General features: G+C 39.8%; 1 protein-coding gene and 1 long non-coding RNA gene across 10 annotated transcripts in view; one reads left to right on the top strand and one right to left on the bottom strand.

Annotated features, from left to right (window-relative positions):
- Positions 1–19,447, bottom strand: part of LOC110361139 (uncharacterized) — a 165,967-nt gene extending 146,520 nt beyond the window's left edge. For 3 of the 5 annotated variants that reach the window (XR_010474703.1, XR_010474698.1, XR_010474702.1), the window contains exon 1: positions 19,339–19,447. This is a non-coding gene — a long non-coding RNA (uncharacterized LOC110361139). Of the gene's footprint in view, positions 1–17,620; positions 17,754–19,338 lie in introns of those variants that run through there. The other 2 variants (XR_010474700.1, XR_010474699.1) reach the window with 1 other exon arrangement.
- The window catches only part of SPHKAP (SPHK1 interactor, AKAP domain containing), a 73,030-nt gene continuing 68,087 nt past the window's right edge, over positions 16,493–21,435 (top strand). Inside the window, exon 1 of one of the 5 annotated variants that reach the window (XM_065073974.1) lies at positions 16,493–17,309. In XM_065073974.1, the coding sequence (XP_064930046.1) occupies positions 17,251–17,309 (59 nt within the window). In that variant the 5' untranslated portion in view covers positions 16,493–17,250. The remainder of the gene's footprint in view (positions 17,310–21,435) is intronic. The other 4 variants (XM_065073977.1, XM_065073975.1, XM_065073976.1 and 1 more) reach the window with 4 other exon arrangements.

Genomic DNA, 21,435 nt, shown 5'->3' on the forward strand with positions numbered 1-21,435 from the left:
GAATTAATGTAGGATCATAATTATCCAAGTATACAATTAATTGTTTTCGAATCAGTCCTTTTATTATTATTTTTTTTCACCCTCTCTCAATTAGGCTCAATTTAAATGTTTCCAGCGGAAACATCCTGAGATAAATACTTTTGTGACTACTATGACAATAGGTAGTTCAAAGCACAGCATAAATGTAGCAGAATTTACCTGTTCCGGAACATGGAAGTCAGATAGTGTCTTGAACTCAATAGATAATTGAAGCTATGCCTACTAGTCTCCTGCTGTTTTAATACAGTGAGCACTCTGTAATTCTAAATTGTATAAGGACATCTTAAACTGCTGTAATGCTGAAGTGTGTTGCCTATCCCGTGCTCAGGAACAGACGTGCAGTAGTTATGGAAATGTCTTGCAGTGTGAATTTTTAAGAATATGTTGGACTAGCTGCTTCTGACAGTTGCTTAAGTATAGTCGACATTACTTTCAGAGAAGGGGATTATCTTTCATGGTTTTTCCCAGACCTATTTTGTAGAATTTCACAGCATAGCAACGTTTAAGCCACAGTACAAATTTATAAAACAGCAGCAGTTTGGATACTTCAGGATTTGGTTTGACCACACAGCCTTCTGAAGTTCCTTCCAGCCTGAATTTTCCTCTGATTCTCTGCATAGCTGTACATATTGCTATATATTAGACTGTTCCCCTCTGCTCATCACTGTGATTTAGAGGTCAAAGTTTCACAAATGGAGAGCTACAGAGGAGGCTGGTACATGCCCGCATATAAAAATGCGTCTTCTGTACATTTCATACCCTTAATCTTGGTGTGTATATAACATCTCCCATCTGTTTTCCTCCATATTGTGGTCTGCTTATACTCCCCCTCTATTTCTCTCTTCTGTTCTCTTTTCCTCTGGGAAGCACCACATTCTAAGAATTTTATTGGATATTTCTATGTGTTTAGAATTCGTCCAAAAAGTTTTATCATTCTGAAAGATCACATCTAACTGAACTGTATTTACAGATAAACCTTCAGAAAAATGAAAAAAAAAAAGTTAGAATTTTCATTTGCAATAAAAGTAACAGCTTGGCTGCTACAACAATAAACTTTTATGTAATTAACTTTGTGGGATGGTAAACACTTTTCTCTATGTATAATAGATTATGAGTATGTAATAAATTGAGTTGGCTTCAAGATCTCAGCACAAACATAAAGGGGAAAAGAAAAAAATTATCACCTTAGAAAAAATGCAACATTCTTAAGTTCAATCTTCAGTGTAACTGGCTTCATAAGCTTCATAATCTGACTAGTATAAATGAGCTTTTGGTAAATGGTGTAATTTACATGTACTTACAGCATGTTATAAACCCACACAATACTTTTATTTCTTTCTCTAGAATTTGCTTCTTAGCAAGTGTTTTTGACAAGAAAAACAGCTTCATGACTCCATAAGAACAAAAATATTTGGAAATTGCTTCTAGTGACAGACAAAATTTAGCTATGCCAAAAGCACCATTAAAACTGTAAAACTAGTCTATTTATTTTTCTAAAGCTTAAGGACTACATAGCCAATATCCCAAATATTGAAGTCAATGTTATTCTTTCCTCATTATCATTGTTTCTGGTTTCTTACTCCTTAGGTTAAGAAGGATTTGGAGATGCTGAGAACTGAATGGAGATGTGAAAACCATGCAAACACCTTATTTCACACAAAACAGAGCTCAGACAAGTTTAAGAGGTTCATGTGACCTGCACTTGTTCATACAAGCCAGGGAGAAGTTCCCTCTAAATCACATGGCATCAGTAGCCTTTGTATTCCAATCACGAATCAGCCAAGTTTGAACACCACAAAACTTAGTTCAGCCTTAAGTTCGTTTCCTGCTCTTTTCATTTAGATGAACCAGAAATTTTTAAATGAAAAATACATTTTAAAAAATAAATAAATAGAAGTAACACACCCTCCTCCAGGCCCCTCCCCCCCCCCAAACAAAACAACCAACCACTATACACAACAAACACACAAACCAAACCTACACCACCAAACTTCTATGCCAAAATTCCAGTATTACACACATAGCTGAGCCCTCTCTGACCCTCACCGCCATGTACAACACGGTTGTCAACACTTGTTTTTTTTAACTGAAAGAAGGATCTAGGTTCTTGGGTATTTTTGTGGCATTACATCACTTAAACTATTCAAAACTGAAGTGAAAGTTGCTGAATGAAAGAATTTTTATTGCAAAAGCTCTATTGCCATTTTTCTGTATATTATGATTTTAAAGAAATATACCAAAATAATTATTTTGTGAGTTCACCTACAAGAATGAATAAAATCCAATTGATAAAGACCTTATAGAGTTTTCATGTGAGTGTCTTGACAAGCTTTAAATGACTTTATTAAGGCGGAATAGCAATTTTTCAGATTTATTTCATAAAATGAAAAGAATTCTCCATTTAAACTCATGGCCACATTTGAAAGTAAAAAGAACTTAATTTTTAGATGAAAACAGCAAAAAGAATTTTTAAGAACCGACTGAACTAGAAACAGCTGGTTCCACTGCTTTAATAAGTGACTTGGAGGTTTGCATTCATTCCTGGTTCATTCCGCATATAGAGACATATTAATACTAACCCTTCAGAATATCCTTCCTGACACCAGGATAACCACACTGCCCAAGCTTGCACACATCCTTCCCAAATGCTCATCACTGGGAAAGTCAATCCAACCTGACAGCACTGAGAATTATGACCATATCACTTGAGTCTTTAAAAGCATTTGTATGACGTATTGAAAGAATAAAAAATAGGGTTCTTCCTAGAGAAACCATAATTAAGTATCAATGTTCATATTCCACCAAGAGACAAATTATTTAAAAACTGTGTTATGATAGAACTGTTACAATGAAACAATAGTTAAAGCCATCCACTTACACCTAGAATATAAGGGGGACCTTTTTTCCCCTGTGGTTGTCCTTTTGATGAATTAAAAACCAACCAACCATAAAAACCAAACCTGCTGTGACCAATATCATACTCTTCATCACCATATCAGAGGCACAAAGGTCAAGCCCTTGTGTGCATAAATGTGTAGTGAGAGCCCTCGTCACAAGGATTTCCAAACTTTTGATACCTGACATCTGACACGCAAGAGTTTAAGCAACACACAAAACATTCTGATGTTCCACTGACAAACGAGATCAATAAACTACAACCAAACAAGCATGGTAAAGTCATTGCATAAATATCGGGTTTGATGACAATTATAAGAGATCAGATTGTATTTATGTAAATATACATTCAAATATTTATATTTTATGCAGAAACTTACATATATACTAAAATATGACCTTCAGATTAGGCAACACATATTAAAGTGCATTTTTAATGATGTTTGAAGGAACTGAAATGACACCGATTTCCCCACCACATGCGTTTAAATGCAGCCTATGAAGTTCAAATAGTATGGCTGTCCCAAGAGATTCATAAAGTAGTCTCATATATCCAGGTAGGCAGTATTTACTTATAAGACCCAAATTGTGCTAGGAAAATTGAAGAGAGTTCTGCCATTGGTGTTGGAGAAAGTGAGACTGGATATTCAAGTGGATTCAACAACAGAAAAAATATCATAATAAGCACAGGACCTGGTAATATTACCCTGTGTTCAGCTATATATAAAGAATAGGGGAATGGTTGCATGGATTTTGGCTTGGAAGACTGGTGATAAAGAAATTTGAGTGTGTACCATGGAGCAGTGAGTAAATGCATATTCCTGAGGTCTAGTCCAAATATTTTATAGTATGCATATATAAAGCTTAACTAAAAAGACATTGATTCAGTGTGGCATAAAATAAATCATTAAGACAAGAAAGACATGACACAATTACCATTAGCTTAGGTTTAAGAACCTGTAATTGAGAGACATGAAAAAAAAAAAAAAAACACATCACAGTAGGTCTAATTTTATCAAGCTTTAATTAAATTACTGAACTACTAACTCAGTTCAACAAAGCTGGTTTTGTATGGCTCTACTTTTATTCTATTTTGGTGCTTTTTTTTTTGTAATAAAGGTGAAATGCAAGGCCTGTATTCAGGAAATTATTTAAGCATACTTTAGTTGTAACAATGGACTATCCTTAATGAGATCTATATATGCCTTCCAGTATGTTGCTGAATGTTAAGTGAATAGATGCTTTAAAAAAAAAATAAATTAAAAAATCAGAAACTTGAAGCCCAAATCCCAATCTGAGCGCCACTGCTGCTGCGCTGGAGGTCTGAGCTACCTGGTGGGTGTTCAGGTTGTCTGAATTGCATCTGGAAGTACACTGAGCTATTAATATGGCAGATGCCAGAGAGCTGCATGAATTGAACCTCTGGTGTGTTTGGCAGGAAATTTTAATTTTAAAATTGGCTATAAATTTTAGGAATCTGAAAACAGGTGGTACACTCCAATTTGAACAGAAACTGAAGAAACTGGCATTGACTTCAGTGAGAGGAGAAGATGACCGGCCCAGCCTTCCAGCCTGCATTCAGATCACCAGTCACACTGCATTTACTGCAACCCTATCTAGGCTTCTTGCATTTCCCTCTCTAACCAGGAATCAATACTGAATTGGAATTTGGGTCCCTGTAAAGGCGCAGTGAAATAGTCTATGCATTTCTGAAGTATAAAAGTTCTAGCAAGCCAAAAATGTGCAAAAAAATCAAATAGAAGCTCTATTCTATTTTGTATGCCAGCTGTCTAGAAGGAGTTGTGAATGGCACTAAAAATTAGAAGAAAGGAATGGGTGTTGTATTAGTGCTCTGTCTCTACTCAGCCACCCCCAGCAATGGATGCATTTGGCAAGACTGCACAGATGTCTCCAAGAGCCGGAAGTGGAGATGTTAGTGCAAAATTTTCAGGCAGCACCATCAGAATTTAAAACTCAAAAATCATACATGATAATTAATGTCAGGAACTATACTAGGAGCTCTGACTTCTGCCAGTATATCCCCAGCAGGTGGTATGGTCACTAAGGACAAGAAGCCCAAAAGCAGTGTTAGCACATATATGTGCATGCACACATCAATGCAAAAGGAGTCTGTTTGCTATCTGTTCTCTTTCCTGACAACATCTTAAGAGCACTCAGGGAGAAAGATGTGGACCAGATTAATTACACTGGTAACATCTGTCTCCTCATAAACAAACAAACAAAAACCCAACCAAACTCTTTCCTAGAGCAAATAAAGGGTACAAAAGGATCTGACATGGAAGTGTAGTAGAACACATAAAGAATAAACTCAAAAACTGTAAAGTTATTTCTCATGCGTGCACTGAACTCTTGTACAGATACAGAGCATGCACACATACACAAAGCAGTTTTGTGGTACAGCAGATCCAATCAGAAGAGAGAAGAGGTGCAATTTCTGAAGAAGACAAAAAACCTTAATTCTGCAGAGGATCAAAATTGGTCTGCTGTGCCTATGAAATGGCTTGCATAGAATAAAGCATTTTCCAGATTCCCAACCAACTAGCAATTCCAGTTCTGAAGGTAATAATTTAAGTCCAGCTTCACACTGCAAAAAGTAGCAGAGCTGGCAGAAGATTTTTCCTGCTTTTAAGTGATCAGGCGTGGATCAGAATGGCAAAGAAAAATTTATGGAGAAAGATAAAGATGAGACAGTTTTTGAGATTACTGAATCATCAGTTACTGACTGACAGCTGAAATCCTAAAAATCCCATTGGTCCAGTATAACAGTCACTATGGAGAGTGTGGATAATGCTAACTGCTTTTGAAAAAATCTTCTCCATTGAAAAACATAGTACAGGAAAAGTAGAAAAAGTCGTCAGGCATGTTGGTAAAAGCCAAATCTACACATGATAAACACTCAGTGCAAAATGTGAGTGTGGTAGAATTCTGTAGTTCTCTATAGGTTCACACAAAACATCTGAGCCATTAGAACGGGAATAATCTCGACATTTACAGTGGTTTTAAAATTTAAAATTGTCATCAATTTCAAATGAATTATGCGGTAACATGTTACAAACTACAGTAAGTAACAACATTGCAACATTTTAAGTTTAAAATAATCCTTAAACAATAAAAAGACCTCTTCCTGATTTTAATAGACTTAAGGAGATGTGCATGACATATTTTTACAAATTCATTCTGTTATCGTTTGTGATCTTGATTTATTTTAGTTCTGCAAAATACTTTTCCCTAGATACCATATTTTCATTTGAAAAAGAAATACCTACTAATTAATGTCTTTTTTTTAAGCAATTTAAACTCTAATCCTTCCTATTCCAAAATAAAACAAGTAACTAGCCATTGCTTATCTACTTGAAAATAAACACAGCTCAGCTTTGGAAAATCGAAAGGTTAGTGACAGTCACCATGAAATCTAATCCTTATAAGAAGTCTTTCTCATTATAATAATACTTTTCCACTTTTGTCAGACCCTTTGCCATATTATTGTGTACTTTCACCATCAGAATATCAACACACAATAATATACTTCCTAATAATAATCTTCATATTATCTGTAGCTCCTTAAACAGAGCCAGTCTCCTTTGTTTCAGACTGAAAGCTTATTCTTAACACACATCTTTATTGTCACTGAATTACTGTGGCGTGTTTAAAGTTTAATGACATGGCTACTCCGGTGATGAGTCTCTAGAGACTATCACCTACTGACAGATCCATCTAAGTTTCAAAGACAGCAGAAGTGCTAAAAGTATACACAAGCAGTATTTGTACAGTGGCAAATGAGAAGCCCTGGCTTCTCTAAAGACGTGTGTGGCAGCAAGTGCAGTCTGAGCCTGGGGTGTTACTCACACACTGCTCAAGAGGCTGCTGGTCCCAGACACCTCTGGGGAAAAACAAACAGAAAAAAACCCACCACACTCAGAACAACAAAAACCCACCACCTAATGAAGTTAGATTAAAAATCACACAGATCTTGACCATCAATAGCTACAATTTCTTGAGAGGACTTCTAAGAACTTTGTGTTTCAGAGCTCCATTTCATTAATTTGAATGGCTTCTTTCTCACATAACCAGCTTCAGTTGTACTATAGAAATCTCCAAAGCGCAACCAAAAAAACCCGACATTCACAATGGCTTTCTCCAGTTACTAACCTTACCTTGTTTCTCAGAGCAAACTAGTGACAAACTAGCCTCTCCACAACTGTGACAGGTCCACTTCTATGGGGAAAAAAAAAGGCAACCAAAAACACTAACCAGGATCTGCTGGTTCAGACTCACCAAATTTTACGTTTGCATCAGAAGGGGTAATATTAGCATTACTGTATTATTAAAACCCTGGGTGGGGGGGAAGTGGATTCTTGGATATACATGTAAATTATAGTCATCTAAATTCATAGCTTATAAATATGAGTTAAACCTCAGAAATTCATTTTCTAGCGGGGGTCTTTGACATTAAACTTTATGTTAATTTTCAAAGAATTATTCATCCTATACCAAAGACATAAATTCATTCTGGAAAACAACCAAAAAGCATTAGTTCTTGCAAAACAAAATTTCGTACAAAGCATATTTTCTAACCTCTAAGTAACAGTCATTTTTCCAATTCCGTAATAGTTTCTTCATGGTTAGAGCCAAAGATGCTATTACCTGGTTATAGCACTTCAGAAATGCATTGGTGCAAATGTGAGCAAAATCTAATCCAATATATTAAGACAGAATTAGAGAAGCTTCCAAGATGCAATAATTAATTTGCATGGACAACCAATAAGCAGCTACTAGTAGTCAGTGAAAAAATTGTAACAATATCATCAGCAATTAGAAAGACTTTACCTATCAGCCAAAGGGTGGTGAGGCACAGGAACAGGTTGCCCAGAGAAGTCGTGGGTGCCCCATCCCTGAAAACATTCAAGGTCACAGTGGAAGGGGCTTTGAGCAACCTGGTCTAGCGGAAGGTGTCCCTGCCTATGGCAGAGGACTTGGAACTAGGTCATCTTTAAGGTCACTTCCAACATGAATTGTTTTATGATTTTTAACATTACTTCTTCACTTGAAAATAGAAAATAAGGCTAAATATTAGCCATAAATCCTGCAATTGTCATTGTTGAAGTCGGAGGGCCTGCATTAATATGTTCTCTCTCCATAACCTGTGGAAACTGAGGGCTAGGTGAAGCTTGTCATGCTTGCAACTGGAATTTCTCAATGTAGGCAGCAGAAATGCAATCCTTCCAGGTAGAACCAGACATAACGTACATGTGCCATACACATAGTCTGGGCATACACTGTACATCTAATGTTGTCACACATTAAACATACTCTGAATGTAGTGATCAAGTGTATAGTGTAAAACTTTTTTTATAAACTAAAAGTTTCCGCACACTGTGTGGTTCATCCACATGTGCACTGTAGGAACACCTGGGGTTTCCAGCAGGCAGCAGCCCAGGGGAAGCTCAGTACAGCAGTTCTTGTTGGACTCCCCAACATACAGAAATATTTGACAAATGATGAATCCACCCAGGCAAAAATTAACCATCTGAGAAGAGTCCAAGGCAAAATCAATGCATGCACATCTAGAAGTGAGATCAGAAGCTCATTAGGCTACTTTCATCTTCACCTCCTACCCTGATCTATTTATGCACTTTCCACACTTCTCTGACAAAGGACTCAGAGGAAGTTGTTCACTCTACTATGTACCTAGTGGATGAAGCTTGCATCAAAAAGCATATATTCGCAAAATATTCACATTCACAAAATTTGTGAAATTAAATGCCTGCCTTCACATGCAGTTATAAGATCCTAATTTCGATTTTTCCTCATGAAACAAAATTATTTCAGGACTTCATCAAGCTCTAAACACTCCCTCCTTCCCTCCAAATCTAGATAAACTTTTTGTGCTCCTTCAGAATCATAAATGGAATTGCCTTTGCCCTCTTGAAACCTTCCCAAAACGTGCCTTACTGTTAAAGTTACACATCTGTCTTATTCCTACCTTGGTCTACAAGCAAATTTTCATTTAAAAGTGTTTAAACTCTTGCAAGTTTAGGCTCTGATGCAATCCTCAAAAAGTTATCATGTAACTGGCAATTTTACAAGCTTTCTGAGAAAATACAGAGGATTACTGGTGCGGGGACTGTGTTATTTAAATTTCCTCAGAAAACAGGGTTGGTCTGAACTACACTAAAGGGGCTGTGCAGAGAGGCTTTCATGCCTGTAGCTCAACTGTACCTATTACAGTGGAAATATGCATTTCAGTTTAACAACTGGTATTTATGATTCTGGGAATACCATTAGCTACTATGGTGATGTAAATTGGTTTCATAGTAATTTTGAAACAAACTTTTAACTCTATGGGATTTTGTACATGACTGTAGGCATCTATTTACAGTCACCCCTCCTGCAGCTATTTAAACAATTGTACATGGTAATTTACCAGAAAGTATCAAAAACAAGAAAGGTCAGTGTTTTCACATTTATTTAAGTCCTTCTGTCTTGCATGAAGGTTGCTAGCTTTTTGGTTTTTTCTTGAGATTTCAGCCAGAGGTGTCCAAAATGAGACTGAAGGACAGCGTACAGTCAAGAAGAATTTATTTTTGGAGTTTTTTACTGGTAGTAGCTGCCCTGCTCTTTTCATACACCTGCATTTCATTGTCAGTACATCCTGCCATTTATTCAAATAGAATGCACAAGCAATTTGTTACATTGCATCTCATGAATATACAATCCACCCAGAAAATTATCACACAGCAGTTGGTGTATGCTTATATGAAATATCTACCAAAAAAGTAAACCATTTTCCTTCACATTTTAATTGTCTGTTCTCACCACCTATGTGATTTTAATGCCTCAAAAGCCATCTTAGAAAGCACAGAACACTATAGCTAAAGAGAACCCTTTTAAATCACCCTTTCTACAATATTATTTGCAACAATCTTTGAATTCCCTTTTTTGGCCTCTTTTTCTGATGTCTTCCAATTATTCTTGTTTTCTGCTTGCCTGTCCACATGAGAAAAAATTGATAGTTCTTATTCATAGTTTCTATGAGGCCTCTTTAGTATAATATATCTTTCTGACTTGACCTCTTTTACTAGGGACATACAAAATATAACTCTTGTTTAAAAAGTATGCTGCTCCCAGCACTTGAAAATTTCACCCAAGAGAACAGTCAAAAATATGAAGCATGAGGGAAACACTATGTGGGAGTATCACAACTAGAATTAAGATTAAATTTCAAAAAATACTTTAGTAATGAAAAATTCTAGTGATTTTCAGGAAGACTCAGAATTCCAGATCCCATCTTCAATAATTATTCAGAATAATTTAAAAATTCTATACGTATTCTCAAAACAAAACTGACCCACATAGTCACAGTCTTTTAAGCAAGTGCCATCAACTTTGAATGACCTCTGGAGGGAAGAAGAGTGAGCACAGCAGTTGTACAATAAATTCTCCCAGCTCATGCAACATTAAGTTTGGATACTCAGAGAGTGGGGGAAGCCAAAAGCATTTTTTCATCTTCATCCAAAAACCCAGGACAGCATAGGTGAACTCAAAGAGTGTATTTGTGAACACATCTCCTACTTTTTACTCTTTATGTATCACCACCTTTAGATGCCTAGAAGATCCCAGTTAATGCTACGCATCATGGCTCATTGCCTACCAGCTGGTAATTGTTGTCAGCTTCTAGCCCAATTCTGAATAAAAGTGAGCACATTAGTTTTGATCTCAAAGGAACTAAAGGGCTCAGTTTGAGTTTATTGCAAACACCAACTTCTTTCCTGGCAGAATAATACAATTGAGATCAGCTGAAACACTCTCTAGTTTACTGGAATGAGACTGACAACAAACCATTCTGAATTTCAAAAATCTGGAAACAACTTAATATTATTGATTTATCTTCCAGAATTTAAATGCAATCTCCTGTCTTCTTCTCTTCTCCCATCTTTTCTAAAAATGCAAGTAGTCTGAAAAGTGTAGGCTTGGGAGTTAGACAGACTGAAGGAGTAGGTTTAATATTTAAACTTGTATATTAACTCAAAATTTTTGAGGTTATGTTAGAAAATATTCTCTTTGGAGTTAAATATATGTATATAGATGAAAAATAAATACATCTATCACCCATGTTCTATGGTAATAATCCACATTTCTTAAATGGGAAGCTATGCATGTCATGCAGTCTGAAGCTAAGTGGCAAATGACACCAATCCTTGTCTTTTGACTACAGCTGACAGCTGCCTTTGTCAGACCATTTCCTCTCAAACTTGTGGCCATTGCCCATGAGATCCTTCTGAGCTATATCTGTTCTAAAACAAATTAAGACATGCTACTTATTTCTTGCAACACTTTATGACACTTCTTTAATGCTGGTTTGTTAACTGAGAGTACTTTAGTAACAGCCCTAATATCTATCTCAAAGGGAAAAGGACACTGATTGACAGAACAATCAATTAGAACACCAAAATTGGAAAAAAAAAAAAAATCCTAAACATATTAACATATTAAAGCTAACTACCTGATCTTCAATGTGAACAGTTTAACCAAGGCAACTCTACGAGCAAAACGCAACTACTCAACTGATATTCCAGTTAAAAATGTGTCTGTCAACAGTGTCAGAACTCAACCAGTGTATTGAACAACTACATAAAGAGAATTATACAACCTCATCAATAACCTGATAGCATATGAGGTAATAAATTATGCACAATAATCCACTGCACAGTAATACAGTGAACTGCAATATCCATTTCAGTAAACAAACATCTAGTAGACAAATACAAGCCATGTTAGATTATCTCTATTAAAAATACTAAAAATAACAATACAAACCCCATGTAGTATCCCATTCACATTCATTTGGAAAGGGAGTTACTTTAGTTGTAAAAGAGAAGCTATACATCCATCAAGACAGTAATCTGTGTGAACACACCAACTGCACAGCTAACATAGAGAAGGAGGATAAACAAACGTGCATCAAAAATATTGTTTGATTGACACTAGTGCCCAAAGACCTCTATTAGGATTAGGACCTTGTTGTTCTAACTGGATTAAGTTTTTTATTATGCAAGAGAGACGGTCCCTGTATTGGAGATTTGACTATATGATATTTATGCTGGAAATCTTGTGCCTCTGTTCAGAAAATGCTGAGATGTTCAAAGCATTTTTGATTTTATTTTTGTAAACATGCACCACATGCTAAGCTTTCCACCTTCATATTTCTAAGTAGCAGAGTTTTGTAAAAAGCAGCTCATAGGACAAGCAAAAGGAAGCAAAAAGCAAAACACCATTTTCCCCAGTCCCCTACAACATTGATCTATTCCAGAAAACATCATCCAGTTACAGAATCAGTATAGACTGGGTAGATTTCCTGAGACAAACCAAGTCACGCATAAGCACGCTTTTTGAGGGCAGTTTTTCACTGCAAGTGAGCAAAATTTCAAAGTCACAGAAGTGCAGAATCACACAAAGCTCCAAATGCCTTTGGTTGGGAGGGACCTCTTGAGATCACATAGTCCAACCCCCCTGCTCAGCAGGGTCAGCTAGAGCAGGTTGTCCAGAACCATATCCAGAAGGGTTTTGAATATTCTCCAAGAATGGCTCAAGCCAAATTAAAGACTTAGTGTAAGTTTGGCTCCCTCTGCCTTTTCAGGAATGATTGACATACTTTCTCATGTTACAATCAGCTCTGTTTAGTGCTATTGTTTCAGTTGCTGTCAGCTCAAACTAAAAACTCTGCAGCAGTTTGCTCAATTCTGCCTAACTTCCTATCAGAAGGGCTGATTAATTATTTTTAAATAACCCCTTTGAATATTTACAAAAGTCTAAACCCTCAAAATCTTAAGGTACACAACTGCAATACTCTAACCTTGAAATATAAGAATATTATATTCTCTGGCCATTAACTTTTTTTTTTATCCACTACAGAAACAGTGTCCTAGGCTGACATATAAAAGACAAACCTAGCTAGCTAAAATGCCACAGTAGTCTCTTCCCGTTGCCAATAGATATCTAAAACCTGGGGGGAAAAATACACTCTGAGTGACAGCTCTGAAATAAGTCAATGTGTGACAGTAATCAGTTCTCTTCTGTCAAGTCAGGTTCCACGAATAAGTTTTCTAGGCTATGTGCCAATTGTCAAGGAATAAGAACAATGGCACAAAGTTGTACTTGGCTGTTTCCCCCAGAAATCAAGATTACCAGCTTTCAGCTAAGAGGAGAGCCAGTTTCCCGAAATGAGGAAGTTTCTGGTGGGTTGTGACAAAATCAGGAGATAATGGCTGGCTCAAAACCAGGCTCTGAAATGGTGAATAGAAGCGACAGAAGAGACCATGTCTATACATGACAGGTTTGTGAAGTTTTTGCAGGATGATGGACCCAGAAAATAAGGAATGAGTAATGCAAAAAAGAGACAAGGAATCAAGTTACAAGATGAGAATCAAAGGGCTTTGCATCAACTATAAGGATGTAATAAAAATCAATGCAAGAACCAGTGAGTGTGTAATCTCAGTGCTATCAGCTGGAGTAAGGGACAGATGAGTAGCATTGTCTCTGATGGGGAAAGGATGGTTCAGAGCCATATCACGTCAGGAACAAAGACCAAATGTAAAGGTGACACTGAGCAACAAATACCCCCGCCTCTAATGGGGAAAAAACATCTCCTTCCCTCTTTTTGTGTCACAGATCTCTTCCTCCTGACAACTCACAAGAGCAGATAATCTGAAATTAGAGAGTGTAAAACCCGTTATAAACTTCTGGAGTGCAAATATCACTGACAAAAAATGGTCATTTCCTTTCTCTAAACTGTCCCTAGCTGAAAGTCTCTCTGTCCTTTTCCTTCACAACAAAGAATCTCAACAATACCACAGAAGCTGTAACAAGAATGTGAAAACCATACTTATAAAATTAAAGGGCTTAAAGCAGAATAGCCAAAAGGGAGAAAACAAACAAACAAACAAACAATCCACCAGCCACAACAATAAATTAAAAAAAATAGATAAATAAAAGAAGTGAAATAACAGAAAAGGTACAGAGAGAAAAGAATAGTGTGCTCCTAGGGAAAAGGAGGGTAACAGAAGATTTAAAGATGGGAGGTGGTGTGAGACAGTCAAAGAGAACATCTGTAGGCAAGTAATGTCTGAGCCTCTTCTTCAAAAGCTATGAAGAAGGTAAGTAAAATATAATTTCACAGGGGTAAGTTTACATCAACTGCCTTACCATTGGTGGTGACAAGGTTTAAGTAACTACTGCACATAAAACCATGAAACAAAAGAAGGGGTATACAGAATGAAGAAACTGCCATGCTCAGAATGTGTTCAAGGGAAGGCATTAGAGAAGTTAGATGAGAAATTCCAGCATATTCATGACTGGTATACACAGGAGTGTTACATGTGTTCTGTGTGTGTGTGTCAACAGAGCCAGACACAGCTCTGGGATCAGTTGTACTCTTTAATTGTTAGTGTTTTCTGCTCAGAAAAACAAACACAAACAAACATCAACCACACACCAAATCACACACCACAGTGGGCATGGCTTGTGCCTAAACTCCTCTAGTTTTGAGAGCAAGTGTGACCTCACCCAGTTTAGGCACAAGCCATGCCCAACTCTGTGTCCATGAAGCCAGCAAACAGGCTTTGACCAGCTTTAATGACTAGCTTAAATACAATCTAAGAGACATCTAAGCAGGGGTCACATGTGGACTCAAACTGAGATCACAGTAAATATCTAGGGCAGAAGAAATGCAGGAAAATGATAAGATAATGACAGAGAAGGAGGAGTAGACAAGCTACTGAATGAGGAAGAATGTGTGAAAGATTAGAAGCTTGGTGGCAACAACATTTAATTTATCAGAGTGCCACAACAAGGAAGAGAAAAGAGAATACTTAAAATACAAAATTGGACATCTGATGCAAAGTCATGTACAAACAACTTAGAGAACATAGGTGAAATTAAAGTAACTGATCAAGTGAAAGCTTGATAGAAAATATTAAGTGCTACATGGGTAGGGCAATGGTGTCTGTTAGAGAAGAGCTGATGAGAAACAGTCAACAGGGTTGAGGAACACAGTAGACCTGGGAGCCTGAGTGACCCCAGAACATGGAATATGCATGGTAAGAACTGGGGAAGCGGCAAGTGCATTACAGCCTGTTTCCAGGAATGAAGGGGTGCAAGAGCACTGTAAAAGCATCAGAAAGGCATGGCACAGTGCTGAGGGAGTCACAGCAGAGGGGCTGACATTCAAGCATTAAACAGAGTTGGTAACGTTTCGTGCAGACAGTCAGCTTCAACACCAGCCTGGGCAGATAAAGTCTCTGGTTCATCTGGCTCTGGATTTCAGGACTTTCCACTCACTCAGAGCCTGGAAAAACTCCTCAGGTCTCTATGCTGTCAGATGGGCTGGCTTTTGGCCAGCATATCTCAAGTGCTCCCCTAAGAGGCTGCAGTGTCTCTTAGTTTTCCCAGCTTCTCCAGTTTACATTTAAAACCAAATACTTCCCATTGTTTTGATTCCCATTTACCCTTAACCACCACGATGTAGCTATCAGCCTTGCCATCTCTCATCTGTCACTTCACAAACTGACAGATGACTGCTACAATAGCAGGGATAATCCATATCTTTAGCACAAAGTCTTGAGAGGTGTTTAAAAATTAACAAGAAACATTCTCCTCTTGGTTATGAAAAAGTAATCAAGAGCAAACCCTTCAGGTAGCCTTTCTTAACAGTGAAAAACGTTGGTTCAGTAGTTAAATGACGCCACACCTCTGGCTGCAAAGTACGCTTAAGAACTTTCTGCACTGTAAATTGGAACGGAGAACAAAACCTGATTTAATATATAAAATAATTCCCTCCACATGCCCCAGGCCCTTCCAAAACTCACTAAATTTCCTGATTCCACAAGATTGTGCCAACTGAAGGGAATAGCAAGGTGTATAAATAAAAAAAACGGAATGGTGCATTTAAAGGACAGAAGCACAGAATCTTTATTGCAGAAGAAAAAAAAATATTTGTCAAAGCATGGATTTAGTTACCCCTGCCACCTGCCCTTCCTCTTTGCTTTTGAATTCACTCAGCATTCCTCCGAAGTCAGCAATGACTAAAGAGCAGGGCTCACCATACAGCAGTCAAGCTTCCAGCAATATCTGTGGATATCTATAAGTTCTTGCCACAGTTTTACTGCTGAAGTCCTCTGTTCAGCAGAGTGTGCTACGTAACTAACAAAAGTAAAATATTCGTCAGACCTTGGGCTCTGACCTACATCATAAATGTGTTGAAAACAAATCTCAGTAAAAGGGGGACCTTGCCAGCAACTACAAGGTGATGACAGCTGTCTCCAGCCCTGCAAATCTCACACCTGAGCCAAAGGACTGCTACTGAACCGCGGAGGCTCTGCAGACACCCTAGCTCAGGGTTCGCTAATAACTTATGTTTGCACTGTGCATCATCTGTGACTCAGATGCTTTTCATCTCACCTTTGCATGACTAGAGACCAACTCTAATAATTTTACTGCACAGATTGTCAGACATGGGTGCGCAAACAGGACAAAGCCAAGCCACAAGACACTTAGTATTTTCTTTAAAAAAAAGGGGGGGTGGGGACGACTGCTATTGCGAGTAACAATATCAAAGAGTCTAAAGGAGCCAAAAACGAGACATAAGTGATACTTAACTAAGTAGGCTCCTTTTCTAAATTCTTGAGTCTCTCATTTAAGACAGAAAGAAAGAAAGACATTTCCATCATTTAAATCACATGGTTTACGGGGCTGGGGCTCCAAGAACATCATGACTTTCATAACGAGGAGTCAGCAACGATCCTTGCTGGAGTCACTCAACGCTTCGTTGTCACATTCCAGTTCCCACACCGCAAACCGAGCACAACAGCAGCAACTTCTCCTGGCATCCCGAACTCGGGGCAGCCGCTGCATCGCTCCCGCGGAACAGCAACAACCCCGACCCGCCGCCTCCCGACGCGTTCGGGCTCGACACCCGCTGCCGGGCAGCGCTTCTCAGGTGTGAAGAGCCCCAGGGACGGCGCTGCCCTGCGTGACCACCGCTCGCCCGGCCAGCCCGCGCCCGAGGTGCCGCTTTCGAACCCGCCGCAGCCCGCACCGCCCCGGGCGGGGATACCCGCTGACCGCTACCCCGGGGAGCGCGGCCCCCGGCCCGTCGCCACCGCGGAGCCCGGCAGTGAGGGAGGGACGGGGGAGGCGGCCGGGGCGGAGTGAGGCAGAGGGCAGGGCCGGGAGGTGCCGCAGCCGCGCTCCAGCTGCCCCGACACCGCCGGAGCGGAGGGTCCCGCCGCCGCGCGCGCCATGTCCGGCCGCCCCGCGCCCGACGCCGAGCCCGGCCGCCCCCCGCGCGCCGCTGCCAGGTAGGGCCCGCGCCCCCGCCCCTCCCCGCGCGCTGCCGCCTGCGCGCGTGGAGCTGCGCCGCGTCGCGAGGGGCTGAGTAACGGCTCCCGGTGCCGCCCGTCCCTGCCCGTCAACAGCGGCTCCGGGTGCAGCCGCTCGCCCGCGGATAACGGCTCCGGGTGCAGCCTCTCTCCCGTGGATAACGGCTCCGGGTGCCGCCCGTCCCCGCCCGGTGAGGAGCCGCGCTGGGCGCCCGCGGGTCCGCACCGCCTGCCCGGTGAGTAACGATTCCGGTCCCCTCCGGGTGACGCCCGCTGCCGGGGACCTCTACCTGGGCTTATCGCGGCACAGGAGCCAGGGAGCCCGCGGGGAAGGGGTCCCCCCGCCTGAGGGCTGTCACACCGCGGCGGGGCGGTCGCAGGCGCCGGGCTGCGCTTCTGTGGTGGCCGAGGGGGAGCGCGGCCGGGCGGCCGCGGGGAAGGCAGTGGCGGCCGCTCGGAGCCGCTGCCGGCGGAAGCGGCCGGGGAGGACGAGGGCTGGGAGCAGAGGGAGCAGCCGAAACGGGCACCGTTCAGCTGCAGAAAGGCTGGGGATGCGCTGCTACCTGTCAGAAGGTGGTCAAGGCTTTGCTCCTACGCGAAAAGCAACAACTAAAGGGCTTTTCTTAAGAAGAAAAATGTAGATTTTTGTCACGTACTTTCGCTATAACAGCTTGTTTTCAGACCGTAGCGTCTTAAGAAACTGGGTAAGTTATTATAATCAGTGCTTAATAAAATAACTTTGGAATATCGTTCTTAAATCACTTCGATGCATGTACCCTACCTAGTAAATCAGATTCTTTCACAATGATGGAAAACCGAAAAAGCACTGTACTTTTATTATCCCAGCTCCATCAAACATGTATTTATAGCACTTATGAACAACAGATTAGCAGAAAACTTCCTTCAAGACGGAAATTGATGCACAGATAGAAGCAGCCTACCGGAGATGCAAGATGTGGTTAAGCATAATTTTCAACAATCACAAGTAAATTGCATTTTGATGATAGGAGGCAGACAAAAGTATCATATAAATTGTACCATTGAAGTATGATAAAGACTACCAGGGATAAAAAGCTTATGTTGCAAATTATTACAATTTGTTTTGTTACAGTTGTTTCCAGTGCAGTGTCCCAATGAGAGACAAGTCGTAAAAAAGGATAGAAAAAGTTCTAAGAAAGCACAGGCTTTAAAAGGAAGGTAGTGAAATGATATATAACTATCTGCACACTCAAGAGGAACTGGTTGGGGAAGGGAGAGGCTTAAGTGGGAGATAATTACTTGCAGGAGAAATTGTTTTTATTCACTTGAAGGAAACAAAAAGCTGTACAGCAGCCCCTCAAAGAGAGTTGACTGAATAGTACTTAATAATGTTTCTGCACTTTGATCTGAATTGCCTGACCTAGAAATAGCCCTTCCCGATTTTTCCCTTGGTATTTCAGAGTGAAATGAACAAGATTCAGCTTTTTCCTTTTTTTTATGTTGTTGTTAATCATGGATAGTAATTTTATATGCAATTTCTACACACTGAATACCAAGGTGATTGTACAAACTTCAATATTTTGTGGGAAGCCACAATCTAAAAGTGAGACTCAGAGTTTAAGGCCAGAGAGACTTCTAAGTTATCTGATCTGACAGCCTATATTTCACACTCTACAAGAAAAATTAGGTAGAACATAATCTTCATCCCAGTAACTTGGGTTAGGATGAAACAGATATTCCAAAGAGACATTCTTAGAAGGTATTACAAATTAAACAAGCTGTTACTTTCCTTACTTGTGGTCTTGTTTTCATTGTTACACATTTCCCTCCTCATAGGCATACAACCACCTTCCAAATCCACACAATTGTTGCTAAGCTTTTCATCAGTGTATAAAACTGAGGAAACCAATCCTACTCCACTCCAGAGCTCTGCCATCTGGTCATCTCACCAGCTAGTTCTATTACCCAGAAAACATTATCTATTTCTGTAGCAAGGCCAAGGCTTATCTTGCTCTTGTGAGCAACATACCTTTCTCTTCTTCTTGAAGAATGAGAGATTTTCTTCCTGTAGTTCAAGCAAGTCAGACTTCCTTGTACCAAGAACTACTGTTCTCTTTTTCATGTCTTTTATCTCCTGCAGCTGGTATGTTGTCAGCTGCTTGTTATCTGTTAATCAAGGTAACCCTTTCTTTGCTGAACAGTTATGTATGCTTCATACATTCTGTCTGTGAATAAGGGTCAGAGGACTCCAGGAAAGAAGGTGACCAGGTCAGTGAGTAATTTTAGGCCATTTCTGTCTTCACCAGGAAACCTTGGGAAAAAGCACACCTGGGAAGCCAAGGGACAGATAACTTTTCCTCATACTCTTTCAGCTCATCATGCCCACCACACAGTAATTGGGCAACTTTAATTGGGAAGTAGTTACAGCAGCTGTCAAGAAATACAAACAATGAATGATAACATGTAGGAGTTAGCTTACCAAAGAAAGTTTTCTCCATCAAACTGTTATAAATCAGACAGTATTTTGCATCTTCCCTACAGAATCACTTTGGGCACTGGCCTGTTTCTGCAGCTATTCACACCTTATCTACACTAAACTTCCTAAACGAAGGCCACAGCTCTGCTCACCTTTCTGACTCTTCTATCACACACTGCAATTGCTATATGAGTTCCACATAAACTCAAGGTGCACCTTAACTCCTGCGTGATACCTTCCCTTGCTTCAGCTTCCATATCTGAAGGCAAAACCATAAGCCCTGGGTCTGGATGCCTGCAGCCACTATGGAGCACAGCAGAGCAGGCTAGTGGCCTTTGTTTATCCACTGATAAATTACCATTTCTGGCAGTTGCTTCTTGCTGTGAACACTTACCCTGGGGATCAGATGAGCAGCTGCAGAGAACTGCACAGTACTGGTAGCTGTCACTTTTTCTTCCAGCAGCTAAGACATTTTTGGTGCACATCACAGTCAGGAAGCTGGAACTGTGGTCTATAACAAATTACTGGGTTTTTCATGGTGGAGTAACAAAACCACATTAAGACCTTTAACAAATCAGCTTTCACTTTGCCTCTTCAGGTGAGAGACAGGAAGAAAAATACTTGAATTTTTTACGTATGTGCCAGGAACTTCCATGCTTCTGTCTCCCTGTGTAAGATGGTGACTATTTAGGTTGCTGTTGCACAGCTGCCTAAGGAAATCCAACCACCCCTTTTGGTAACACTGCTGTTCCTCTGCTCAAGCTTATGAAACTAAACCTATACACATATGCAATTTTTGGCCAAACCTGTTTATCTGAAAGTGGTCCTAGCTGGAATATAAGAGTCTTCAGACACATCTTCTGGACTGGCACATGCTTTCAACACACTGTAAATACTGTTCAATTCAGAAATATAAGCAGTGCTAGGGCTTAAAAACAACATCAGACTGAACAGTAATTCAGAAGAATTAAAATGCATATCCACCCAATAGAGATGAGAAGTAGCCAGTTTTATATTTTAAACAGTGAAACAACAAGCCCAAAGAATGTCTGACTATTTCTATGAAACTCTCCATGTAGTACAAAAAGTTTTGTATCACCAACACAAAATGAAATATCTTTGCTACATCTCACTAATACCTGGTGTAGCAGAAAACTTAGGCAAATAAAGCACAGAGAGTGGCTATGAAAAGCCTTTTTGGTTTTATAGGGTCCAGTTGGAAACCAAACATTTTTTACATTTGATGAATATGCTAGGATATTCAAAGCTGTGAAGAGATCCAAAAGCTGCAGCTCTATCAGACCTTTCTCACAGATAGCAGGCACGTGGCACACACTCATTGCCACTGGTCACTTAGACAGTAACACTAATGTCACAGGCTTCAGGTGACAGCTGCTCTTGTGGTCCAGCAAAGCAGCCCAGATCTTGTATAACAGAGAAAACAGATTTGGTGGAAATCATTTTTTAAAAATCATTAAAAAAAAAAAAAAAAAAAGGTAAAAAAACCCCAAACAAACAGAAAAGCATCATATAATCCAGCAGGAATCAGTACTAAGAATTTATTTTGGACAATTGTCAGTGCTGAGTGGAATGAAATAAGCAAAGACAACTACCCAGGTGGTGAGGGGTGATATTTGATGAGACTGACCA

This window comes from Columba livia, chromosome 9 (genome assembly GCF_036013475.1).
Source record: "Columba livia isolate bColLiv1 breed racing homer chromosome 9, bColLiv1.pat.W.v2, whole genome shotgun sequence".
NCBI classification, from domain to species: Eukaryota; Metazoa; Chordata; class Aves; order Columbiformes; family Columbidae; genus Columba; species Columba livia.